The 27,944-nt window shown below is 33.2% G+C and overlaps 1 protein-coding gene across 1 annotated transcript; it reads left to right on the forward strand.

Annotated features, from left to right (window-relative positions):
• On the forward strand, positions 1–27,522 carry LOC143073500 (putative ferric-chelate reductase 1). Its single transcript, XM_076249089.1, has 14 exons — positions 1–142; positions 3,138–3,281; positions 5,013–5,161; positions 6,585–6,676; positions 7,039–7,132; positions 9,602–9,805; positions 19,812–19,907; positions 20,218–20,389; positions 21,562–21,678; positions 24,411–24,526; positions 24,836–24,922; positions 25,638–25,794; positions 26,532–26,669; positions 27,174–27,522. Exons 1-14 carry the CDS (start codon positions 19–21, stop codon positions 27,293–27,295), a joined length of 1,812 nt encoding a protein of 603 aa, XP_076105204.1. The 5' UTR covers positions 1–18; the 3' UTR covers positions 27,296–27,522.
• The last annotated feature ends 422 nt before the right edge of the window (positions 27,523–27,944 follow it).

The raw sequence follows: 27,944 nt of genomic DNA on the forward strand, positions 1-27,944 counted from the left end.
TTTAATACGATAAGAGATATGTGTATATCCCTCAGCTGGCCCTCATCACTACACATACATCCTCGCATACATCAGTTTGCTACCATGTCACATAAAGAATGTTTAGTAAAATTATATGGAATTATATGCTGTTATCAATTAGGTAAGAAGATTATGTTATACTGTTTATAATGTGCAGAATTCAGAACAAAAATAGTGTTTACAAATACTTCAGTGTTATGAAAAATGATGATATTGTTTATGATTGCCCTTAGGCTACTTGTAAAACAACGTATTAACGAATTTGTTATTTTTATACTTTTATAATTGTATATATCGCCTACGATCCTCACAGACTGTATGCAGGACCTGCCTATTAACGGTCACAAATTAATATAGAAATGAACTTTTGGTACCCTTCTCAAGTCGTTAACATCCATCTGATTGTTGTTTTTTATAAACCCTGGTATAAATTTTATGTAGAAAACAAGTTTATTGTATAATTTCCACCATGGTAATTTAATGTTGTAAGCGAGGTTGTAAGCTTATACAAAATTAAAGAAAAAACATGAAGAATGTTTCTATAGTCGTTCAACTTTTATGAGGGAACAGCCCCCAGATTCCCTGCTTAAAATTTATTTTCACTGGTATAGACCGTTTCAATGCTTCCTAACACCATATCTTACTACTGTGTAGTTCCTAATCATTGATGGAAGAGATAACGGCTACGAGGACAAATAACTTCAAAGTATTATATATTATTGTATAGCAATATAATATTTTCCACAGAACGTAACCAAAAGTTAGCGTGCAATAAATTCTAATATTGCACTAGTGCAATAAATCTTTAAAATTCATGACGTCATTAACGACAAAATCTTAGTTTAAACCAATTTTTACTCTCAAATATTATATTGCTATACAATAAAAGGGTTATTGCATGAATATTGGGGAATATTGTCCCTCGTAGAACATATATTGCACTCGCAAGCTCGTGCAATATAAAATTCTACTCGGGACAATATTCCCCAATATTCATGCAATAACCCTATAATATTGCACTAGTGCAATAAATCTTCAAAATTCATGTCGTCATCAACGACAAATTCTTAGTTTAAACCAATTTTTACTTTTAAATATTATATTACTATACAATAAAAGGGTTATTGCATGAATATTGGGGAATATTGTCCCTCGTAGAACATATATTGCACTCGCAAGCTCGTGTAATATAAAATTCTACTCGGGACAATATTCACCAATATTCATGCAATAACCCTATATTACCCCTCATATTAAAATGAATACTCAATATGTAAACTTAATATTTCTAAACTTAATTTAAACTTATCTAAATCATGTAAATGGATCAAAAAGTACTGATGTGTCTATCATAAATTTTACATTTTTTATAGAATAAAGCCTGATTAATACTACACATTTAATTTTTTTTAGTGGCTATATTGTGTAAATGAATGCCGTTACTTATTATATATTTGTATGATTTTTATTAGTATATTTTATAACTGATCCTAGGATTTATGCTTTTAAAATCCTGAAAGATGTGTTCATGCATTAAGCTTTTATTCAAATAATGCCTAAAATATATTTTTAATGCGAGTAAATAACAGACATTTGTTCATTTAAATAAAAATACATGTGTTACATAATAACATTATGAGAACTGAAATGCCATTAACCTGTTATAGTATTACTAATAAAATATTTTGTTTAAATTAAAACTCATCAAATAATACTTTAGAAAATATGAAAACTTTACAGAAATTTTTGTTAAAATCATTTGTTATCACACGTTCTGGTCACATTATTTTAACTCGGATATGACCAAAGCTGTGAATTTCCGACCATTGTCACATTCCCTATATGTTTTTGTTTCATTATACATTTTTAACATAGTGAAAGAAATAGTTTAAAAGCATTACAGAAAATATTAGCATATCCATTACTCAATTGTTTAATCATGCGGTTTCCCAAAATACAGATCAGGTTCTTTAATGCATTGATTAACATTGACTCGCCTATACATACTGCCAGGGGCGTAGCTAGGTTCCAGATCAACTGTAGGCACAAATCGGCAGGGGGTCTGTGGGCCGTTCTAGGCCCCCTGCAGGTCCAGGGCGGAGCCATGGTAGGGGGTTCTGGGGGGCTCCCCTACGGAAAACGGTTTTCATCATTTTAGTTGCATAATTTTGTGTACAAAAATATCATATTTACTGGTTTTTATCATGATAATATTCATGAAGAAAAGTTCGAAGAATTATGAATAATATTACATTAACACCTGAATTGACGTAGTACAAACAAAAATCTGAAAAAAAAAACAAATATTTACAATATTCCCACTGTAGATCAGATTAGTTTTAGATTAAGGCCCACAGAGGGTCAAAGGAAAAGATTTTCAACTTTTTTGAACGAATCTTTTAACTCAAATTTGGGCAAAAATTGGTTAAACAAATTTAATATTTCTGAACATTTATGAAGAACTTTTAGATACAGTTTTATACACAAAGACAATGATACATTAATTTTACTCAAAGTCAAGTGGACGGTTTTTTTCTGCCGATAAAATCAGTTATACTCGCATCAACATCAACATTGAGGTGTCGGTGGATATGAAGAAGAGATAGATTTGAAAGTCGCTCGTCTCCCATTGTCGATCTCAGGTAGGATTTGACGCGTCTCATCGCGCTGAAGGATCTTTCACTAGTTGCCGATGAAACAGGCATTGTCAATAAAATCCAAATAATCCTATACACTGAAGGGTACAGATCGGCGTTTGTTACGTTAAGGACACCAAAAAGTCTATCTGTTCTGTTGTCTTCAATACGCCAACGGGCTTTCCCATCATGCTATCTCATCTTCAAATTGTTTTTTTCACCTAAATCCGAACGGTACAAGTTGTAAATTTTGTCTGCTATTTCTGGAGTCAAGTTCCCTAATTTGGCAATAATACGGATTAGAATTAAAATGTTTACTTTTTTTTTTTTTTTTTTTCCAAAAGGGGTATAATCGGCAAATTTATGTATAGGCACGTACCTAGTCGAGCCTTAGGTAGCTACGCCCCTGACTGCTGCGGGTTTGTAATTATATTGTAATCACTCTTAATTTTCTTTTAAAACATTCATTTGATTTGACAGTTTCAGGGTTTGCATCAGGACCACCATTTTCAACATGCCTGACCCTCTTCCCAAAACATGATGGACTAGAAGCACAAACAACAGAACCGCCATATACAATACATATACAGGAAACTGATTACATTCCTGAACAAGATATCCACAGTAAGTCTCCTGGTTCATACTTGATTTTACGGGAAAATAGACACAACATAACTTACCATGCACGAAAATGTCCATGCGGGTAGCAATCCTGTAATTTAGAATATAAACCAATAAAACATTCGTATTTGGGCGAGTGGGCAATGATTGTTACAGATTGTGAATAAGGTTTACAAATCTTAGTATTGGTATTGAATATGCGTTAAAAGTAAATATTCGTACATCATGTACATAGTTGAAGAATTGTTTAATTACCATTTTCAATTAACACATAATGTTTTGCACGAATAATCAAGGTAAACTGTCAACTGTTAAAATAACAAATATAGTAGTTATAACAGGATCTTCAATCACCAAAAAAATGGAAAACATGCTTTAATGTCATTTTGAAGTAAGACCTTACCACTTACTCATGTAATTCATCAATTAACTAAGTACATTGCACCGAGTTTTTGTGAGGATTTCATCATTGTGATTGACAGAAAACAATAATGAGGTGTTTTGAAGTCTATATATCATACCAAATTGGTTGTCGTTTATTTTATGCATGGTAGAACTTAAATATGAACTAGTCGCTTGTGTGTTTTTCGCTAATAAAACGCAACATTCTTGCCTGCAGATGATCTACATAGTATACATCGCAAAGCTTCAATAATGCGTAGGAATATTGAAACCATAACAAGCAAAGAGCTTTATTTGTTCGTAATTTCCTAGTTTTAGCACTTATATTCAACTTAAAGATGTTAATGTGTTTCATTTGTAACAGTTTAATAGTTTTTTTTTAAATCGCTTGCCGTGATTAACGCATGCTTCAAAACTGCGACAGGCCTATGTGAACGCTTTTCCATCCTAAAAGAAACTGCAGAAAGAAGCATTTAATTATTACATATATATTTTGACAAGATAATGCTACATTGTTGAATAAAACGCACATGTGAAACCTCACTGAAAGATAAGCTCTTACAGTATTGTTTAATGATATAATATGATTGACATTACACGTCGTCTTTAGTATTGAACAAGATAACACGAGACTGAAGAATTCTTAACATCATCTGGTCACGCTAAGGGCAAATAGAATCTATTGTTATCAGCAACTAGATTATTTTTATAAATAGATATCTTGTTTTCTTCAACATCAATCGTATAAATATACATCTTCTAAACACAAAAATAAGTACATAACAGTAGATTGTGCAAAAATATGGCAAAGGATTTTACTTTCCTGAAACAATTAAGATAGAGGGTTCAAATGCAAAGGTTAAGAAAACAGTGAATGTGACTATCAACACGTCTAAAGTGTATAAAACAGCCAAATAACACCAATGAGGCTTCATTGGTTTGTAATTGCCCTAATTTGCTTTAATTCTTTTTTGAACGAAATTGCCTGTTATTTTGGTAATGGTTGATGTTGAAGGACATCGCATGTCAATTTCGTCTCTGTATATTGGCTTTTGTTTTGGCAGGATATAGCTATGATTTTCTGCTCAAAGAATATTATAGATGATCTCAGCTGTATATTTGGGGGAAAAAATATTTGAAATTTTGGGTCTTCTATGCTCTCCAACTAAGTACTTAATTTGATCTTTTTTTTATTTTTTTTATTCGAGCGTCACTAATGAGTTTTTGTAGACTTTTAAAGAAGAAATTGTAACCCTGGAACCTAAGACGAGTTTATTTTATTTCCATTAAATTTTTGCATTTTAATACTTGTACTTTTAACTTTTTATTTAGTAACCGTTAGAGGGAAGAATGATAGAAAGTTTATGGGTTTGCAAATAGCAGTTCATCGTGACAAAGGAGACACGGAGGAACTTATGGGAGAGTTTACCAGTTTTCCGTCAGACAAACTGAAAGCGATTAACTGCATAGATGGCAAAAAGGTATTTGAAAATTTATTATAAAATCTATTTATATAGAATAATGATGAAATTTCTTTTAAGGTGTTAGAGTGGGGTGCTCATTTTCGCCACATCTTTCCATGTTTTCTACAGTTTATGTTCAGGTCTAAATGTTTTTGAAGTATACTGATATTTCTATATGAAGATAACTTTAAATGCAAAATATACTTAAGCTTGAAAACCGGTTTGTTTTAAGAAAATCATCTGAAAAGTTAGATTAAAGGGTGTTTGAAATTTCCGGATGTTTTGTCAATGGGGGACACATATTCGCCGTTTTTGCACATCTATTTAAAACCAAATAACCGCAGCTTTTAACAATTTTTAACAAATCTATTGCATTATAGATGAATAGCAGACATTTCAAAGGTATAAAGAATTCAAAATTAGGGCATGCAGTCAAATATTTACTTAGAAATACATCTTTGAAATCGTGTTTTTTATTCAGGAAATTGTCCGAAAATCGTTGAACGTTTTTCGGTCATTTTCGGTAGGAGCCGTAATTTTGTCTCAGTTTAAAAAAAATATTATATTTGTTATAAAAATATAATTTACGGGTACATTTCTTCCATTTCAGCCATCCTTTGAAGTTTTTACACCTCAAAATCCTTAAACGGCGAAATTGTGTCCCCGGCGAAAATGAGCACCCCACTCTATGGGAGTCTAAAATAAAAATGATAGAATTTGTTCATACTTTGCCAAAATGTAGTATCTAAAACAACCAAAAATAATCAACATTTGCAAAAATATTAATATTGATAAGTTATATTCTTATAAATTGGTTCTTTTAAATGAATATTCACATTAAATATCTGCATTCCTGCATCAAATTTTGCTAACTCGATAGAAAATCTGGACCTTTGGTTCTCTGTTTTTTTTCAACCCAAGATGGAGGAAGACACCAATACTACCTTAAACAGATTAATTACTGCAGATAATCGTGTTTGTTTGTTGCTGTTTAACACTGGTTTCACTTTTCAGTGACCTTGTCTATATCATCGCGGCAAGGTTGTATTGAGGGATACTTTGGTATACGGTTTGGGTTTTGCTCATTGTTGAAGGCTGTACGGTGACCTATAGTTTATAACGTCTACGCTATATGGTCTCTGCTAAATAGATGTATCATTGTCAATCAAAGTGCATTTTCTTATTGTTGTTTTTACCTCAGCTGAGTTTTTGGTCTGTACATTTTATATAGCTATGCATATACCCAGACTTGCAACGTTCACTCCATAGGCGGATCCAGGGGCGGGCGCTCCCTCCTTCGGTGGGAAAAATTTGTTTGATTATATAGGGAATCACTGAAGCATGCCGGAGGCGGGTCGCCCAAACCCCTTAGGTCAGTCAACGGGCCCCCTGTTCACACACAGACGACATTTTTTGTTACTGAATTGCTTTATATTTACAGAACATGATTGGTCATAAGAACAACGAGATCGTCAAAGAAGCCAATATTACATGGAAAGCGCCATCTGTAAATCAGGGAAATCTAACGATTCAGTAAGTGGAGAGTGTATGAAAAGTTGCTCTCATAGAAACTGTTTAAGAAATCCCCCCCCCCGGACAATTGTTAAACACCGAGTTTTAAAACTTTAACATATATAGAAGGAGCATAATAAACTACACTTTCAGCTACGATAAAACACACAGAGATTCTAAAATAGTGCAAAAATACACACCAAACTGATTAAAAATACACTCTAAGAAAAAAAAAACACACCGAGAAACTAATTTATTAATTTATCATAATATATTATTACGCTTCACAAGTCTTATTCTTATATATTATTTCACGTCAAATCAGAAAACGTATACATATATACATGTATCACCATTCTACATTCTATTTCATATTATTTAAGTTTTTCCATTGTGGAGAATTTTGACAACTTCTGGCAAAATATCCTGAGACCATTGCCATCAAAAGTCGATATTCCTGTTGTTCCTGTAAAGCAGGTAGGCATTTACACGTCGTTAAAGTTTTTATCTATAGACGTATTTGTTAGTGCAAAACCAGTTTTAGTTTGTTAAACTTTTCATTTGTTAATGAGAACCAGTTTGAAACTAGTTTCGAACCTAAACTGGTTTGCCGTTTGTTATTCTCAAACCCAAACTGGTTCCAGAAACTATTCAAACCATGTCCAAGGGTGGTTTGTGGTTTCGGTTTAGGTTTAAAATGGCAGCAATGTTTATGCAGTGTAATAGTCGCGAAAAATTTAATGCAGATGCTATGGTCACATTGATTTTTTTAGTGGATTTTCTAGCATAACCTTTTTGTGTTTGGTGTATGGTGTTTTTTTTAGCTTCACATAGTTTTATATAGATAATTAATATTAATTCTGAACACTACATGTATTTGTTTGGTCCTTTATTTGTTGCTGTTATTGCTATTTTTCTCAGACTGGCAGTTGTCTTCTTGTTTTAATTGTAAATTTTTATTTGTTGTAAATTGGAAAATACTGAGATGACGATTAATGTTTATGAGATAACAATCCGATCAAAAAGATTGTAAACATTTAATTTACAAGAATGTGAAATAAATTGAAACAGCCTATGAGAACAAGAGCTTATGACATTGTTAAAATTGTTAAAATTTGTGATTAAGTCGTCATTTCTAGGTCAGTGATTTTTGTAATATATGTTGTTACACAACTCATTGAGAAATTAAAAAAAAATGGCTCCATTCTCGAATTGGTATGAACACTGAAACATTCGACAGGTACCATGTTGAACTTAATTGTGATTAGGTATGGTGAACCACCATTGATAATTCATTGATATTGGTATACAGTGTGCACATCTCTTTTTAACAGAGATTATTATAATTTGACTGGGTGTGTCTGTCAGTATCTTACCAATGATATATTTTGAGATTTTTTATTTTTATGTCTAAATTCTAAACAAAAAATACACCTCTTTCTCTCTGCAGTGTCAACGATTATTTAACACAAGTTTAAATTGATGCTAATTTTTAGCGCCCAGTGACAAATATTTCATGCATGTTCTGGTAAACTGTAAACAGCAATAATGTTCAGCAAAGTAAGATCTACAAATAAGTCAACATGACCAAAATGGTCAGTTGACCACTTTAGGAGTTATTGCCCTTTATAGTCAATTTTTAACCATTTTTCGTAAATCTTAGTAATCTTTTAGAAAAATCTTCTCCTCTGAATCTACTGGGCAAATTTTAACCAAACTTGGCCATAATCATCATTGGGGTATTTAGTTTTAAAAATGTGTCCGGTGACCCGGCCAACCAACCAAGATGGCCGCCATGGCTAAAAATAGAACATAGGGGTAAAATGCAGTTTTTGGCTTATAACTCAAAAACCAAAGCATTTAGAGCAAATCTGACAGGAAGTAAAATTGTTGATCAGGTCACGATCTATCTGCCCTGAAATTTTCAGATGAATTGGATTATCGATTGTTGGGTTGCTGCCCCTGAAATGGTAATTTTAAGGAATTTTTGCTGTTTTTGGATATTATCTTGAATATTATTATAGATAGAGATGAACTGTAAACAGCAATAATGTTCAGCAAAGAAAGATCTACAAATAAGTCAACATGACCAAAATGGTCAGTTGACCACTTCAGGAGTTATTGCCCTTTATAGTCAATTTTTAACCATTTTTCGTAAATCTTAGTAATCTTTTCGAAAAATCTTCTCCTCTGGAACTACTGGGCCAAATTTAACCAAACTTAGCCATAATCATCATTGGGGTATCTAGTTAAAAAAATATGTCCGGTAACTCGGCCAACAAACCAAGATGGCCGCCATGGCTAAAAATAGAACATGGGGGGGGGGGGTAAAATGCAATTTTTGGCGTATAACTCAAAAACCAAAGCATTAAGAGCAAATCTGACAGGATGTAAAATTGTTGATCAGGTCACGATCTATCTGCCCTGGAATTTTCAGATGAATCGGATAATCGGTTGTTAGGTTGCTGCCCCTGAATTGGTAATTTTGAGGAAATTTTGCTGTTTTTTTGTTATTATCTTGAAAATTATTATAGATAGAGATAAACTGTAAACAGCAATAATGTACAGCAAAGTAAGAACTAAAAATAAGTGAGTATGACCAAAATAGTCAATTGACCCCCTAAGGAGTTATTGCCCTTCATAGTCAATTTTTAACAATTTTCTTAAAATTTGAAGGTTTTCAATAACATTTTCCACAGAAAGTACTGTTATAGATAGAGATAATTGTAAGCAGCAAGAATGTTTAGTAAAGTAAGATCTATAAACACATCACCATCACCAAAACACAATTTTGTCATGAATCCATCTGTGTCCATTGTTTAATATTCACATAGACCAAGGTGAGCGACAAAGGCTCTTTAGAGCCTCTACTTAATATTTTAAAGCATTTTATGGTATTTCTCAAATCTCTCTGTAAAAAATTGTTTTGTCCCTTTTTCCTTTCAGATTAGTGAACACAAGAACATAAATGTGGACTTTGACGAATGTGGTAACAGCTTAGGTTGTATTCTGTATCCTTCCTACTGCACTGGAGATAACTGTTATGCAGGGGCCGCATTTAAAGACGAAGGCAACCGCACAAGGTTCAAAACATTTGTAGGAATTAATGAAGGCTATATATCATTAGGATTTTCGGACGATCGACTAATGGTAAAGCATATTACTTTTGTTTTTATGTTATTGTCAAAGGAAATATTTAGTAAATAAAGGCAACAGTAGAATACCGCTGTTCGAAACTCATAAATCGATAGAGAGAAAAAACAAATCCGGGCTACAAACTTAAACTGAGGGAAACGCATTAAATATAAGAGGAGAACAACGACACAACAGAAACACAACATTAAAACGTAACACACACATAAACGAACAAACGAACTATAATAATGGCCATTTTCCTGACTTGGTAAAGGACATTTTAAGAAAAAAATGATGGGTTGAACCATGTTTTGTGGCATGCCAAACCTACCGCTTTTAAGACAATGTTAAATATCTATACTATTATCTATACTATTAAACGAGAACACCTCATTTTGTGTGTCGCTTCTCTTCCTTCCACAATAAATCAATCATCATGCCTCTGTGTCCTATAGGTAACATGCATAGTCGCATTTGTCATCCATTCTTATGATTATGCAGATTGCGTTATTTTGAGGGAAAAAACGACAAAAAAGGAGTCCGGATATGATTCCATCATCACACTGACTTTGAGTCATAGATAAGACTTCCGGTTTGAAAAATGCACAAATATAACCAATCGTTTGATAGATAACAAAAAATGAAAAATAAATAAGCCAATCAGAGCGTTCTCCATATCATGGTGTTTAGATCGCAAGAACAACAACTATTATACTTCCTTATAGAGGACAATTATTTTTCGCGTTTATCTACATGTAAACTACGATTATACTACATTAATATATAGAGACTCTGTATTCTGTATACTGTTTTCTTTGAAATGATTACTATTAAAGGGGTCATACCTGTTGCATATATATATATACTAGAACACACCCGTGATATCGCGGGTCCGTGACTGAATTAAAGTATATAACTATGCGCAAGCCTTATCTTAGTATTAGTACTGTCATCTGATAAAGTCATGCCGATTATAAGATACACAATTTTCTCTGCTTTCAAATCTTTCTGTTTGAACCCGTCGAACTGGAACTTATCAATTATTGGTAATATTAATTATTTGGAAAACAAAAGGTCCTGGAATGGAGTATTTTTTAATCAACAGCATTGTCCTATATTAGTTATAAATAAAGTTGAATTCTTTGATTCGCTGTTTTACGTCATGCCCGCTAACAAATTGAAACTTATTTTTAGTCCAGATGTTTAGTATTCGTATTGTTATCTTAGAAAGTCTTACGGATTAAAATACTACAACAGGTAACAATTTGACAATTTAGTAGTGTCAACCCTGTGATTATGACCCGTGTATATAGCATGTTAATCCTGAATACATCGTTTGGTGGTGCGCCTGGCAGATGCGGAACGTACAGATAAGGTAATAGGTAACAGGTGATTATACTATTGGTATCGGTATCGGACTCGACCCGGAACTTCCTAATTATTGGCAATATTAATTACGTGGAAAACAAAAGGGCCTGGAGCGGTGTAATTTTTAATCTACACCTTTGTACTATATTAGTTGTATATAAAGTTGAATTCTTTGATTCGTCGTTTTTACGTGATGACGGCTGACAAATTGGACCTCGTAATTTTAGTATTATAGATATTAAAATAAGTGAAACATGTGACACATTTACAACCAATCGTATGATAGATAACAACAAGAACGTGTCCTAAGTACACGGATGCCCCATCTGCACTATCATTTTCTGTGTTCAGTGGACCATGAAAAGGGGATAAAATCTCTAATTTTACATTAAAATTAGAAAGATCATATCATAGGAAACATGTTTACTAAGTTTCAAATTGATTGGACTTCAACTTCATCAAAAACTACCTCGACCAAAAATTTTAACCTGACCGCGACCAAAAACTTTAACCTGAAGCGGGACGAACGGACGGTACGACGAATGAACGGACGGACGAATGCACGGAAAAACGTACAGACGGACGTAAGGACGCAGAGACCAGAAAACATAATGGCCATAAATGGGGCATAAAAATGAAAAATAAATAAGCCATTCAGAGCGTTCTCCATATCATGGTGTTTAGATAGAAAACACAACTATTATACCTCCTTATAGAGGACAATTATTTTTCGCGTTTCATATCATGGTGTTTAGATCGCAAGATCCACAACTATTAAACCTCCTTAGAGAGGACAATTATTTTTCGCGTTTATCTAAATGTAAACTACGATTATAATACTTTAATATATAGAGACTCTCTGTATTCTGTCAGGGACTTTCTATGTGAGTATAGAAAGTCCCTGATTCTGTATAGTGTTTTCTTTGAAATGCTTACCATTTAAAGGGTAATACCACTTGCATATATGTGACCCGCCATGACATTTGCAGGCTTATGGAGGTAGAACGTCATTGTTAGAAAAATATAAGCATGATAAATATCGAGATTCAATGAAATAAGTATTTGTGAAGAAGAGATAAACACTTTCCTTAGCTTCTTTTTTGCTGACGCAGAACTATACATCATATATAAGTTTTGAAGAAGATTTACTTTATCGTTTGAAGTGAAAAATATTTGAATCTACATTTTAAATTGATACAAAAGAAAAAAAAATCAAATTTCTGCTCTATTGATTTTCTTTCATAAATGAGCGTCGCATATTAAGTATAGAGACATGCATGATAAATCTAAATTAAAAAAAAAAGGAATTCTTAAAGCTTACTTTGACAAATTTTAAACTAACTTCATTTCAACAAGTTTAAATTACATGTTCTAAATAGTGCTATAAAAAAAGCTCTGCTTTATAAATTTTCTTTCATAAATGGAGCCTAAAATATATCCATAATAAATGCACCGTATCAAATGCATATATGAGAACACCTACTTATAAACTGTTACGCGTCGCATACTAAGTATAGAGACATGCATGATAAATCTAAATTAAAAAAAAGGAATTCTTAAAGCTTACTTTGACAAATTTTAAACTAACTTCATTTCAACAATTTTAAATTACATGTTCTAAATAGTGCTATAAAAAAATGCTCTGCTTTATAAATTTTCTTTCATAAATGGAGCCTAAAATATATCCATAATAAATGCACCGTATCAAATGCATATATGGGTCATTTTCAAAAAATGTCGAATTTTCAGTACACCCATACTAAAATTTGTATTTCTAATGGAAATTTCAGTTGTAATGGTTTAAATGAAATCTTGTCGGATTTGTGATTCAGAACATTAATAATAAACACACCTTACATCTATTTTGATAAGATTAAACTGCATTTAAGTCCGATTTTGGGGGTATTTGTGTGCGTACAATGCAGAAAAACACATTTCAAATCATTTTTTTCCGATTTTCTGATCGCCTTGATATCTGCAAAAGGGACTTTTTAAGAACGTTAATTATAATTCTAACGAAAAATCGTAGCTTCTTTATCATTGTATGTAACAGATTATCTACAAACTAAATTCAATCAGCGTACAGGCGGTTCATGTCTATCCTGTTACCGCTACTTAAATCAGTCGTTAAATTATTCTCTCTATGAATATTGAATCAGTCAGTGTTGATTTCAAAAATGCAAAGTAATCTTTACATTTAAAACGCCTCGTTTCTTGAACGACAGTGTAGAGAAAAGAAATTTCAAGACATTTAGTGAAAAAAAATAGAGCGTACTTTTTTTCATGTCTATGCTGTTACCAATCATTTTGATTAATTACACTAACAGTATGGTTGTAAAAAGTGCAATAACGTGTTGGAAACAAATTCACAATAGAAAACCATAATCACTTCAGCAAAGGGAGTAGTTATTTCACAACAGCAATCAAAAACGAAGAAATTTGTCTATCCTGTTATGTTTATCCTGTAACTATGGTTGCTATGGTTACAGTAACAGGATAGACAATTATAGACAAAAACGTCGTTAAATTTTTTATCTTAACATGTAGGTGGAAAACGAATGATTTATTTCATTGTTTGAACACATCTTAAGGTTATAACGTCTTAATCTTCCCAATTAAGCATTTGCAGGTGCAATACTGATATCGGTAACAGGATAGACAAAAAGGTAACAGGATAGACTTTTATATAGTGATATATCAGAAACGTACGTTCCTGTTACCAACGAAATAAAGAGAAAAGTAAATCAACTTCTGAGGGATTTACTTGATGTTGGGTTTACTTGAAAGGGTGAAAAAAGGCCGAACAATATAAATTGCTATCTTAGACTTGCATTACTGCTGGTAATTTTTGCAACCTTTGAAAACCAATTTTTAGAGCCATTTTTCAGTACAACCTAGAATTAGTAACGTAAAACAAGCTTAACATTTTATCTAAACCTTTTCTTAATAACCCAAAATTCCTTTTGAAAATGGTAACAGGATAGACAAAATATTGTACCACCGATCAAAAAATGTTTCAAGATATTCTTGCATGACATCATTAAGATTGCATCTTTTAATATGTTGTTCATAAAGTACTGTTTGTTTTGATTTGCTTATGTAGAGGGTTGTTTGAATAAGTAACTTTTTATAAATTTTCGATTTCAAAATTCGACATGTTTTGAAAATGACCCATATGAGAACTCCTACTTATAAACTGTTACGCGTCGCATACTATGTTTAGAGACATGCATGATAAATCTAAATTAAAAACGAATTAAAAAAAAGGAATTCATATAGCTTACTTTGACAAATTTTAAACAACTTCATTTCAACAAGTTTAAATTACATGTTCTAAAATAGAGCTAAGAATTGTTTGTATTGTAGTAAATTTAAATCTTTGAAATTTTATTCAAATATTGAACATTACTAAGAGCCAATAAATACAATAATTTTGTATTTTATAAATTAGTGCCTTCAATAAATAAAAGCCGTCATAGAATAGTCTCATTTTCATACCGATATTCGAAATGACTCGTTTCATTGCTATGACAACAAATATGTCATCATAACATGACAGAGAGTTTTGTTTCGGAATATTCTAGATAAATATAAAAAGCAAATTTTAGACAATGTACCCTCCTAAGCCTGGAAGTGGCTAGTCACATATAGTAACGGCGTTTTTCTCACAATAACGTTCTACCTCCATAAGCCTGTATATGTCGTGGCTGGTCACATATATTAAAATAAGTAAAACATGCTCAACTTCATCTAAAACTACCTCGACAAAAACTTTAACCTGACGCGGGACGGACAGATGACCGGACGAACGCACGGATGCACAGACAATATATTGCTCATCAATGAGGCATAAAGATTTATTGCTGAAAGGGAAAATAGTGATTTGGCAAAAATGAAAGTAAGGTTTGGATTAGAGGGAGACAGGATCTTTTTCGGGGCGTCCGTATCGGGTGTTTTTAAGTTCGGGATTAGGGGATTGGTCCTTATGGGATCCTGGAATATATTTTTCGATTTCAGGATTTCGGGATATTAATTTCTTTAAATTCTGCACCTCGGGATTTCGGGATCAGGACCCCTCCGACCACCCCTCAAATTAGCCTTAGTCAGTCTTAGTCATTTATACACGATTCATATTTTACCATTGGCATGTTAATGTTCTCAAAAGAAAAAGCACTGATGGATTGTCCTTGAAGCATATTTTATAGACTTATAATGGTCTATATATATAAGCAGTTACATTTATTTGATGTTTGAAACGGATCAAATTTTTGATATGATTTGCCTTTTTAGCTCACCTGGCCCCAAGGGCCAAGTGAGCTTTTCCCATCACTTTGCGTCCGGCGTCCGTCGGCATCCGTCGGCATCCGTCGTCGTCGTCGTCCGTCGTCGTCGTCCTGCGTCCGGCGTTAACTTTTACAAAAATCTTCTCCTCTGAAACTACTTGGCCAAATTAATCCAAACTTGGCCACAATCATCATTGGGGTATCTAGTTTAAAAATGTGTCCGGTGACCCGGCCAACCAACCAAGATGGCCGCCATGGCTAAAAATAGAACATAGGGGAAAAATGCAGTTTTTGGCTTATAACTCAAAAACCAAAGCATTTAGAGCAAATCTGACACGGGGGTAATATTGTTCAACAGGTCAAGATCTATCTACCCTGAAATTTTCAGATGAATCGGACATTTCGTTGTTGGGTTGCTGCCCCTGAAATGGTAATTTTAAGGAAATTTTGCTGTTTTTGGTTATTATCTAAAATATTATTATAGATAGAGATAAACTGTGAACAGCAATAATGTTCAGCAAAGTAAGATCTACAAATAAGTCAACATGACCAAAATGGTCAGTGGACCACTTTAGGAGTTATTGCCCTTTATAGTAAATTTTTAACCATTTTTCGTAAATCTTAGTAATCTTTTAGAAAAATCTTCTCCTCTGGAACTACTGGGCCAAATCTAACCAATCTTGGCCATAATCATCATTGGGGTATTTTGTTTAAAATATGTGTCCGGTGCCCCGCCCAACCAACCAAGATGGCCGCCATGGCTAAAAATAGAACGTAGGGGTAAAATGCAGTTTTTGGCTTATAACTCAAAAACCAAAGCATTTAGAGCAAATCTGACAGTGTAAAATTGTTCATCAGGTCCAGATCTATCTGCCCTGAAATTTTCAGATGAATCGGACATTCCGTTGTTGGGTTGCTGCCCCTGAATTGGTACTTTTAAGGAAATTTTGCTGTTTTTGGTTATCATCTTGAATATTATTATAGATAGAGATAAACTGTAAACAGCAATAATGTTCAGCAAAGTAAGATCTACAAATAAGTCAACATTACCAAAATGGTCAGTTGACCACTTTAGGAGTTATTGCCCTTTATAGTCAATTTTTAACCATTTTTCGTAAATCTTAGTAATCTTTTAGAAAAATCTTCTCCTCTGGAACTACTGGGCCAAATTTAACCAAACTTGGCCATAATCATCATTGGGGTATCTTGTTTAAAAAATGTGTCCGGTGCCCCGCCCAACCAACCAAGATGGCCGCCATGGCTAAAAATAGAACATAGGGGTAAAATGCAGTTTTTGGCTTATAACTCAAAAAATGAAGCATTTAGAGCAAATCTGACAAGGGTAAAATTGTTTACCAGGTCAAGATCTATCTGCCCTGAAATTTTCAGATGAATGGGACAACCCGTTGTTGGGTTGCTGCCTCTAAATTGGTAATTTAAAGGAAATTTTACTGTTTTTGGTTATTATCTTGAATATTATTATAGACAGAGATAAACTGTAAACAGCAATAATGTTCAGCAAAGAAAGATTTACAAATAAGTCAAACCGACCGAAATGGTCAGTTGACCCCTTTAGGAGTTATTGCTCTTTATAGTCAATTTTTAACCATTTTTAGCTCACCTGGCCCCAAGGGCCAAGTGAGCTTTTCTCATCACTTGGCGTCCGTCGTCCGTCGTCCGTCGTCCGTCGTCGTCGTCGTCGTCCGTCGTCGTCGTCGTCCGTCGTCGTTAACTTTTACAAAAATCTTCTCCTCTGAAACTACTGGGCCAAAATAAACCAAACTTGGCCACAATCATTATTGGGGTATCTAGTTTAAAAAATGTATGGCGTGACCCGGCCAACCAACCAAGATGGCCACCATGGCTAAAAATAGAACATAGGGGTAAAATGCAGTTTTTGGCTTATAACTCAAAAACCAAAGCATTTAGAGCAAATCTGACGGGGTAAAATTGTTTATCAGGTCAAGATCTATTTGCCCTGAAATTTTCAGATGAATCCGACAACCCATTGTTGGGTTGCTGCCCCTGAATTGGTAATTTTAGGGAATTTTTGCTGTTTTTGGTTATTATCTGGAATATTATTATAGATAGAGATAAACTGTAAACAGCAATAATGTTCAGCAAAGTAAGATTTACAAATAAGTTAACATGACCAAAATGGTCAGTTGACCCCTTTAGGAGTTATTGACCTTTATAGTCAATTTTTAACCACTTTTCGTAAATCTTTTACAAAAATCTGCTGCTCTGAAACTACTGAGCCAAATTAATCCAAACTTGGCCACAATCATCTTTGGGGTGTCTAGTTTGAAAAATGTGTCCAATGACCCGGTCATGCAACCAAGATGGCCGCCACGGCTAAAAATAGAACATAGGGGTAAAATGCAGTTTTTTGCTTATAACTCAAAAACCAAAGCATTTAGAGCAAATCTGACAAGGGTAAAATTGTTCTTCAGGTCAAGATCTATCTGCCCTTAAATTTTCAGATGAATCGGACAACCCATTGTTGGGTTGCTGCCCCTAAATTGGTAATTTTTAAGGAAATTTTGCGGTTTTTGGTTTTTATCTTGAATACTGTTATAGATAGAGATAACCTGTAAACAGCAATAATGTTCAGAAAAGTAAGATTTACAAATAAGTCAACATGGCTTAACTGGTCAATTGACCCCCTAAGGAGTTATTGTCCTTTATAGTAAATGTTTAACAATTTTCATAAAATTTGTAAATTTTTACTAATATTTTCCACTGAAACTACTGGGCCAAGTTCATTATAGATAGAGATAATTGTAAGCAGCAAGAATGTTCAGTAAAGTAAGATGTACACACACATCACCATCACCAAAACACAATTTTGTCATGAATCCATCTGCTTCCTTTGTTTAATATTCACATAGACCAAGGTGAGCGACACAGGCTCTTTAGAGCCTCTAGTTTGATTCGAGCGTCACTGATAAGTCTTTTGTAGACGAAACGCGCGTCTGGCGCAAGTGTAAAATTTTATTCCTGGTATATATGATGAGTATATTTACTAAAAGAAGCATAGAAGTAAAGGAGAAGAATAATTGTGGTCTGAGGCCAGAAACACGAAAATAATTGAATTTAACAGAAAGGAATCAAATATCGGATTTCAGAAAAAGGGAGAGGGCTTTTGATACCTTTTATGAAAGTCTCCATACATAATATCTTTTACAAAAATCATCCTACAACAGTTCACAAGCTGTATATGCCCGTGATTTCGCGGGTGTGTTCTAGTAACATTAAAACGACAACATTACATGACAAGACTACAAATTCAATACAAATAACTTGGAGGATATATAGGACAGAGAAACACACGAATAATAGCTAACAAAAGGCACCAGGTTTTAAATTTAATACGCAAGACATGCGTTTCGTCTACACAAGACTAACTAGTGACTAGTAAGATGTTAAAAAGATGAAACGATGAGATACCACCGAATTTTAACATCTAAATGTTAACCTCTAGCAGACACAAAACAAGAGATGCCACTACATCTAGATGTCAGCCTCTAGCTGGCACAAAACAAGAGATGCCACTGAATTTGAACATCTAGATGTCAACCTCTAGCCGGCACAAAACAAGAGATGCCACTGAATTTGAACATCTAGATGTCAAGCTCTAGCAGGCACAAAACAAGAGATACCACTGAATTTGAACATCTACATATCAACCTCTAGCAGGCACAAAACAAGAGATGCCACTGAATTTGAACATTTAGATGTCAACCTTTAGCCGGCACAAAACAAGAAATGCCACTGAATTTGAACATCTAGATGTCAACCTCTAGCAGGCAAAAAACAAGAGATGCCACTGAATTTGAACATCTATATGGCAACCTCTAGCATGCACAAAACAAGAGATGCCACTGAATTTGAATATCTAGATGTCAACCTCTAGCCGGCACAAAACAAGAGATGCCACTGAATTAGAACATCTAGATGTCAACCTCTAGCCGGCACAAAAAAAGAGATGCCACTGAATTTGAATATCTAGATGTCAACCTTTAGCCGGCACAAAACAACTTTTAAATGTACACATAATTCAATCTGTGAATAAGAAATAGGCAATTTTTTTGAAACAACAAAGACATCTAGTCTCCATAGTATATCGCAACTGAGATTTATTGATGTTTGCTTAACGTCTTGTGGCAAATATTTCATGTTTGTTCAGGACAATGTCGAGATTGAGAGAACTATTGTCATATTGTGACATGCAAGGTAAAACTTGATGGAAATATGAACAAATGAGGAACAGTTGTTTCAGTCTATGTAACAAAATAATAATAATGAGCAGTTTCATCAATAATAGATAACTAAGAAGAGACATTCTATTGTATTTGTTGACCTATTAGGGAGATGACCATACGATATCCTGTACATATAAGGATGACCACTACACTATACAACATGGCTACAATCCATTATATTTCAACTATAGACAGTATAAGGTAAGGAACTTATTAATAAGATTATTGATATTAAAAGAGACAAAACAATATAAAAAAAGGAGTAAATGATATACATTCTTGTTAATTTTCCCTTCTTTTCAAAACATAAAAACTAACATATTGTTAGCAAAGTTTACATAATTTGTATATTAAATATTTTTTCGTGATCATACATTTTTGTTATGAGCATCGATTTTTGTCATGATCTCCTCGAAATAAAAATTTGAATATATCATTTAATGCATATGGTACGATTCTTTATTACCCCTTCAAATTAGTCGTTTAAAATATGAATATATAAATATTTCAGAAAGATGAAATTGACGATATGACAGTATCTGTTCAGGATGGGAAACTGTATTGTGAATTTACACGACCGAAGGATATGAGTGTGGTGAATATGATGAACCCATCAGAACGACTAGGGTTTGATCTTAACAACGACTACTATGTTATGATAGCTTGGGGATATTTACATAGAGGTATATTATATTTTAGCACAAACATCAAAGGTGTCATTGTCTCATTGGGAATATTTGCATAGAGTTATAGTATATATTAGCTGTCGTTGTCTCACTGACGTTATAGTTGTGCTTTGATAGTAACGCCACTGAATAGGTTCCGTTGATATTTGAATGTCGGTAGTCATTGTTTACCGTGATACATGTCTAAATTATCGTATACTTCAGTACGTTGATATTACTGTGAGTGCTGTCAATATTTTGAAAATTGGGCAAACTTGAATCAAGTCCAACAGTGAGATTCGTATATCGCTGTAGTATTGGTGGGCTATCAGTCCCCATGAGTATCATCTGTCTCATCATCCAGTGCTTTGGATTTCGTATGATCAAAACGATCAAGTTTACTCTTTTCAATTTATTAATAGCGTAATAAGTTTATTTACCGAGCGCCACTGAATCTGAAGACAAATGAGTATTATAACGAAGCGCATGTCTGCAGTGCCAAACTTTAAGCCTTTTGGATGAATTTTAAGCCTATGTGGTAAACGTACATTCAGATGAATTTTAAGGCTATGTGGTATACGTACATTGAGATGAATTTTAAGCCTATGTGGTATACGTACATTGAGATGAATTTTAAGCCTATGTGGTATACGTACATTGAGATGAATTTTAAGCCTATGTGGTATACGTACTTTGAGATTATCACCATTGCAGTAGTTTGACATCAAATGGCGCTTGGTCGGTTGTGATTTTGAAGAGAATTATACGCTCAGACAATTCGGAAGTAATACCAAAACAAACTTAGAGGCAAATAACCTATAAACAATCTTTGACATCCTCACGATTGGGAGTTTTTTTTTCGAGTTTTTTTTTTCTTCATTTGAACCTTCGATAAAGGCATTGAGTATTTAATTGATTTTTGTTTCGATGATTTTAATCCTATGAAACTATCTTTGTGTTATATCCGTTAAGAGTTTGCTGTTGAGGGCAAACTTTGTGAAACCTCTGTTGAATTTATTTTTAGACTGTTAAACTGTTAAGCGATTTACAGAGGTTGTCATGCAGTGTCGGGCTTATTTTGTTGGCCTCTTGGTGTCAACCTTCATGACCCTTTGATGTTGTTCTGCTTTGAATGATGTTTATCATATTTATTTTTATGTGTTATTAGGATCTTTTTGTTCTGTTTAAAGGATCAGTGGCTATAACTCATCATGTTGAATTACCCGTGACAACAGAATCTAAAGTCAACTTTAAATCCACCATTATTTACAGAGGATCTGCATTGCCAGGTTTAACCCAAATTCATGGTATAAATATAATCTATTAATATATATTAATAACTTGCATTTGAGAGTTCTTTGCTTAGGCTACATGATAAACACATATGAAATTGAATACACTCGAATTAGTGTTTTGTTGTTTTTTTTATACGACCGCAAAAATTTTAATTTTTTGTCGTATATTGCTTTCACGTTGGCGTCGTCGTCGTCGTCCTGCGTCGTCGTCTTGCGTCGTCTTGCGTCGTCTTGCGTCGTCGTCGTCCGAATACTTTTAGTTTTCGCCCTCTTACTTTAGTAAAAGTGAATAGAAATCGATGAAATTTTGACACAAGGTTTATGACCACAAAAGGAAGGTTGGGATTGATTTTGGGAGTTTTGGTCCCAACATTTTAGGAATTAGGGGCCAAAAAGGGCCCAAATAAGCATTTTCTTGGTTTTCGCACTATAACTTTAGTTTAAGTGAATAGAAATCTATGAAATTTTGACACAAGGTTAATGACCACAAAAGGAAGGTTGGGTTTGATTTTGGGAGTTTTGGTAGCAACAGTTGAGGAATTAGGGGCCAAAAAAGGGCCCAAATAAGCATTATTCCTGGTTTTCGCACAATAACTTTAGTATAAGTAAATAGAAATCAGTAAAATGTAAACACAAGGTTTATGACCACAAAAGGAAGGTTGGGATTGATTTTGGGAGTTGAGGTCCCAACAGTTTAGGAATTAGGGACCAAAAAGGGTCCCAAATAAGCATTATTCTTGGTTTTCGCACCATAACTTAAGTATAAGTAAATAGAAATCTATGAAATTTAAGCACAAGGTTTATGACCATAAAAGGAAGGTTGGGTTTGATTTTGGGAGTTTTGGTCCCAACAGTTTAGGAATAAGGGGCCCAAAAGGGTCCAAAATTGAACTTTGTTTGATTTCATCAAAAATTGAATAATTGGGGTTCTTTGATATGCTAAATCTAACTGTGTATGTAGATTCTTAATTTCTGGTCCCGTTTTCAAATTGGTCTACATTAAGGTCCAAAGGGTCCATAATTAAACTTAGTTTGATTTTAACAAAAATTGAATCCTTGGGGTTCTTTAATATGTTGAATCTAAAAATGTACTTAGATTTTTTATTATTGGCCCAGTTTTCAAGTTGGTCCAAATCGAGGTCCAAAATTAAACTTTGTTAGATTTCATCAAAAATTGAATAATTGGGGTTCTTTGATATGCCAAATCTAACTGTGTATGTAGATTCTCAATTTTTGGTCCCGTTTTCAAATTGGTCTACATTAAAGTCCAAAGGGTCCAAAATTAAACTAAATTTGATTTTAACAAAAATTGAATTCTTGGGCTTTTTTGATATGCTGAATCTAAACATGTACTTAGATTTTTGTTTATGGGCCCAGTTTTCAAGTTGGTTCAAATCAGGATTTAAAATTATTATATTAAGTATTGTGCAATAGCAAGAAATTTTCAATTGCACAGTATTCAGCAATAGCAAGAAATCTTCAATTGCACAGTATTGTGCAATAGCAAGAAATTTTCAATTGCTCAGTATTGCGCAATAGCAAGAAATCTCAATTGCACAGTATTGTGCAATAGCAAATATTTTCAATTGCACAGTATTGCGCAAAAGCCAGAAATATCTAATTGCACAATATTGTGCAATAGCAAGAAATTTTCAATTGATTGGAGTTATCTTTCTTTGTCCAGAATAGTAGTTGAGTCAACTTAAATCATTGTTTTATACAATATACAATGTATATTCACTTTAACTACCAACTGATAAATTAAAACAATCTTTACCATTCAGTGATAACAAGCACCTTTTGTTACATTTTAATATTGTATAATGTATTTAAATGAGTAGTTATTGTTGCAAACTCCATTAGAAATTTGAATTGAGATCAGTTTTGGAAAAAGGGAAAGGGGGATGTGAAAAAAAATGGGGGGGGGGGGTTAAATTTTTCTCATTTCAGATTTCATAAGTAAAAAGAAAATTTCTTCAAACATTTTTTTGAGAGGATTAATATTCAACAGCAAAGTGAATTGCTCAAAGGCAAAAAAAAATATTTTAAGTTCATTAGACCACATTCATTCTGTGTCAGAAACCTATGCTGTGTCAACTATTTAATCACAATCCAAATTTAGAGCTGTATTCAGCTTGAATGTTGTGTCCATACTTGCCCCAACCGTTCAGGGTTAAACCTCTGCGGTCGTATAAAGCTGCGCCCTGCGGAGCATCTGGTTTCAAATATCTAGTCTCCATTGAATTCGTTCATTTAAATGTACTATCAACTATCTAATATAAAATATCGTATAAACCAGACAAAAGGTTTCAAAAAGCTCCAAGTAATGTAGAAATAATCACAAAAAAACCAAAGTGTCACCAATTTTTGTAAGAGTTAAAAGTGAATTCATTTAGAACAAAATGTCTTGTTCTATCTAATTTATGTTTTTTTTTAGATTATGTAAACCGGGCTAGTTTGTTTATATTTTTAGATAAGTTGCCAGTCATATAGTTTGATAAATTCTTGGTCGCTGGTGGAATGGGCCACTTTTTTTCTTTTTCTTCAGTGTTAAAATATTTTAGATTTTATATAGTAGTATGAACTACTGTTTTGTAATTGTAAGATCGTATGGATAAAAGAAAAGAAACGTTAAATCATGGGAAATTATTGAAAAATATTTAATAAAAAAACGTAAAGAAAAGACAAAGGGGCCCCACGCGCCGGTTAATACTAAATAAAGATTATTGTGTATTCTCTTGAAGCGTTATTGATGATAGTAGCTTGGATATTATTTACTGGAGTGGCCACTATTATAGCCAGATATTTCAAATCCAGCTTTGGTAAAAAGATGGCATTTGGAGCAAAAATATGGTTCCAGGTAAGAATTCAAAACAGATCAATCAAGAGGGATATTGGGGAGAGGGGAGTTTGTAAGCGTTATCAAAAGACTTTAAAGTAAACAATTTTGAAAACAGGAATTACTATATTTTACGAGAAGGAAAATACATCTGAAACGAATATAAAATAGCATTGTCTTATTGAATTTTGTTTTAAAATGAGTCTGGCATTTTTATTTTTATTTTTTTTCTTCTTCTTGATATAAGCAAAACAATGTTTATAATCCAATCTATTCTTCATGACTTATTTCATAACTAAATCCTAATCATTTTCTTTTTATTTGGTCTAGACACACAGAGCATCAGCCGTTATATCGGCACTTATTACAGCTATTTCGTTGATAATTATTTTTGTCAAAGTCGACGGCTTCACGGAGGTAAATATGATGTTGTTATTCTATTTGATCCCAAATTGTGCAAGTTTTGTATATCTAAAATCGATTTTTACATATATCCCTATTGGTTAATCAATTTTTCCCAAATTAAGTTAAGAGGGGGTAATGGGGTCAGTGAAAAAAACTATGTGAATTAAGTCTTTTATCCTACATTGAACTTTTGATGTCGTCCCTAACCAACAAAAAATATCATTTACAAATTAATAACATCCACCATTGAGTGCAAGTGACTAACGTCAGAATTATGAAAACCTTTAATCGCCAAAATATGATAAGTTTTCCCCTAGTAAGATAGAACATTTGATAACCAAGTATGAATTTAACAAAAAATGTAATGCAACATAGTTCTGCAAAATTCAATTCAAAACTAACGTTTGTTGATCCAATCTGATTCTATGTTGGACGCCAGTCCACTACTCATATAACGTTGAATTGCTAATTTCCTCAAGAAACAGAAGGACAATTTGAACCCAGGATAGCCACCCAGTTTTATATTAATATCTGACTTTATAATTAAAAGATACACGGAATATTAAATAGGGTATAAGTAGTTTTTGTCGATTAACATCTTGATTTTCAATGATTTCTGAAACATTTAAAGTGATTGTATTAATCTTACGTGTTTTTGTTTGTAATACATACATGTATGTTGTTTGTTAATCAATGAAAATATTTAAAAATTATTTTTATCATTTAGGTTGCAGAAGCTCATGCCTATGTTGGTATTGTTTTAATGGCGATTACTACTCTCCAAGTTTTCGGTGGACTTTTGAGACCAGGCCCAGATTCAAAGATTCGACCGCTATTTAACTGGGGTCATTGGTTAATGGGAAAAACTGCTCACATCTTAGCAGGTTCGTAAGCAGTATAACGTGTGATAAAACTCACAAAAGTACTACAACGACTGTGGGTGGGGCGTTCTTAATCAATAGAACAATGCTAACAATGCCCAAACACTCAAAAAGGTGGTCATATATACATACAGAAAGACATGATCACCTGTAAACAATAAACAAAAAAACAGAACCTAAACAGCATCAACTCACTAATTTGACAGGTGCTCGATAAGTTTGAATATATATTTTTGTTATAATTGAAAATATATAAACGTATTTTGATCTTTTAATAGTATGCATTTTGAAATCTGGATTTATAATGACAGTACAATAGTTTTTATAGATTGAATATTTCTCTATCACAGTAGGTTTTTGGTTTTCTTGGTTTCTGTTTAAAACATATGATGATAACTCAGTTTATTCCAGTGATTTCTGTTTAAAACATATGATGATAACTCAGTTTATTCCAGTGATTTGTACAACTCAACATAGAACATATGATGATAACTCAGGTTATGCCAGTGATTTGTACAAAGCATATGATGATAACTCAGTTTATTCCAGTGATTTGTACAAAACAACATAGAACATAGAAAACTGATGACGAAACAACACTACTGTCAACCGGTTATAGTTTTGTACTCTTCAGACATTTCTTCCCTTCTTTTGAATATGCTTTGTTTTGCTACCACTGACAATTACCGAAACAAAAGCATAATTATTACTTAATTAATGAATCTTTTATGTCTTTGTAGCCGTATCAATATTTCTAGCTTTTACTATAAAGTTGATACCAAAGACGCAGAGTACTTTTGGAGTAGTCATCGCAAGTATATGGGTGGTTTGTCAGGTTCTATGGGAGCTGTTTTATGAGTTAAGAAGGCGAAGAAGAGGTAATTCACAATAATTCTGGACATTTTTTTTTACAGAAAAACTTTCTTTCAGGGATTTTGTGACAAAAAATATACTTGATGAAATTGTTTTGTAATGCTGAAGACTTACATTTAGTTTATATTTCGCTCTCGTTGACAAATTTGTTCTGGCTTTTTAATGATGCAAGGAAGGTATTGAGTTGATATACAATTTTAAGATCGTGTTTGTGATTGGTTCGGGTAGTTCGAAAGGAAGGCTTCAGACATTGCCACATCTAGCTTTATACATTTCATGTGATTGGTTCGGGTAGTTCGAAAGGAAGGCTTCAGACATTGCCACATCTAGCTTTATACATTTTATAGTTATCCAATATAAATATACAATCAAAACATAATCAGGCAATCCTGAAAATAAACAGACCTTCCTTTGGCTTAAATAAAATCATAAAATTCACTTTTTTTCATACAAAATACAACTCATATGCATCTCCACATTGTAAACTGATCTGATTTATTTATTTTTAGAATCACAAGAGAAGAAAGAGAATTCATCTTTAAAGAAAGCTGATATGATTTTACTGGTTGTCTATGTTATCAATATGTTAATTGTGTTAGCTGTCTCCATTATGGCTATTTATTTCTTTTAGACATAATTATATAATTTTGACATAATGTATTCATATGGTATAGTTTATGGAAATCGACAAACTTATACTTGTATGAGTCAAATATTCCTGATTCTACATAATACCATTTCGTACTCCCGAAGTTTGAAGAGATCTGAAATACTCTATTTTATACTAATGTTTTTCTTATGGTAAATATATATATATATATATATATATATAACATGACCAATACAATATTATCTTAACTTAGTTGTCTTTCACAAGAAGTACACATAGGAGGGTCATTACAAGAATGTATGTATATTTCACGATTGATATGTTTGGTAAAAGTGTATATTCATTGTTAGATTACTGCTCAGTGGATTGAGCTCAGTGTCAAATGTGACAGTGACAGATCAAGGAAGGAGGGGGTCCGGGTTTGGGCCCTCTTTTTTTACACGAACAATGCATTTAAATGGGGACAAATGGTTGGACGCCTCTTTTTAAAAATGGCTGGATCCGTCCTTGAAAATCGTTAAATACTGGATCGGGTATCATTCCACAGACGTATTACCTGTTTCTATCATCGAATCGACCAGTCTCTGCTCTTGTCACCGAGTCGACCAGTCTCTGCTCTTACTGAGTCGAACAGTCTCTGGTATTACTACTGAATGCTGTTAAATACCGA

The sequence above is a fragment of the Mytilus galloprovincialis genome, chromosome 4 (genome assembly GCF_965363235.1).
Source record: "Mytilus galloprovincialis chromosome 4, xbMytGall1.hap1.1, whole genome shotgun sequence".
Classification (NCBI taxonomy): Eukaryota; Metazoa; Mollusca; class Bivalvia; order Mytilida; family Mytilidae; genus Mytilus; species Mytilus galloprovincialis.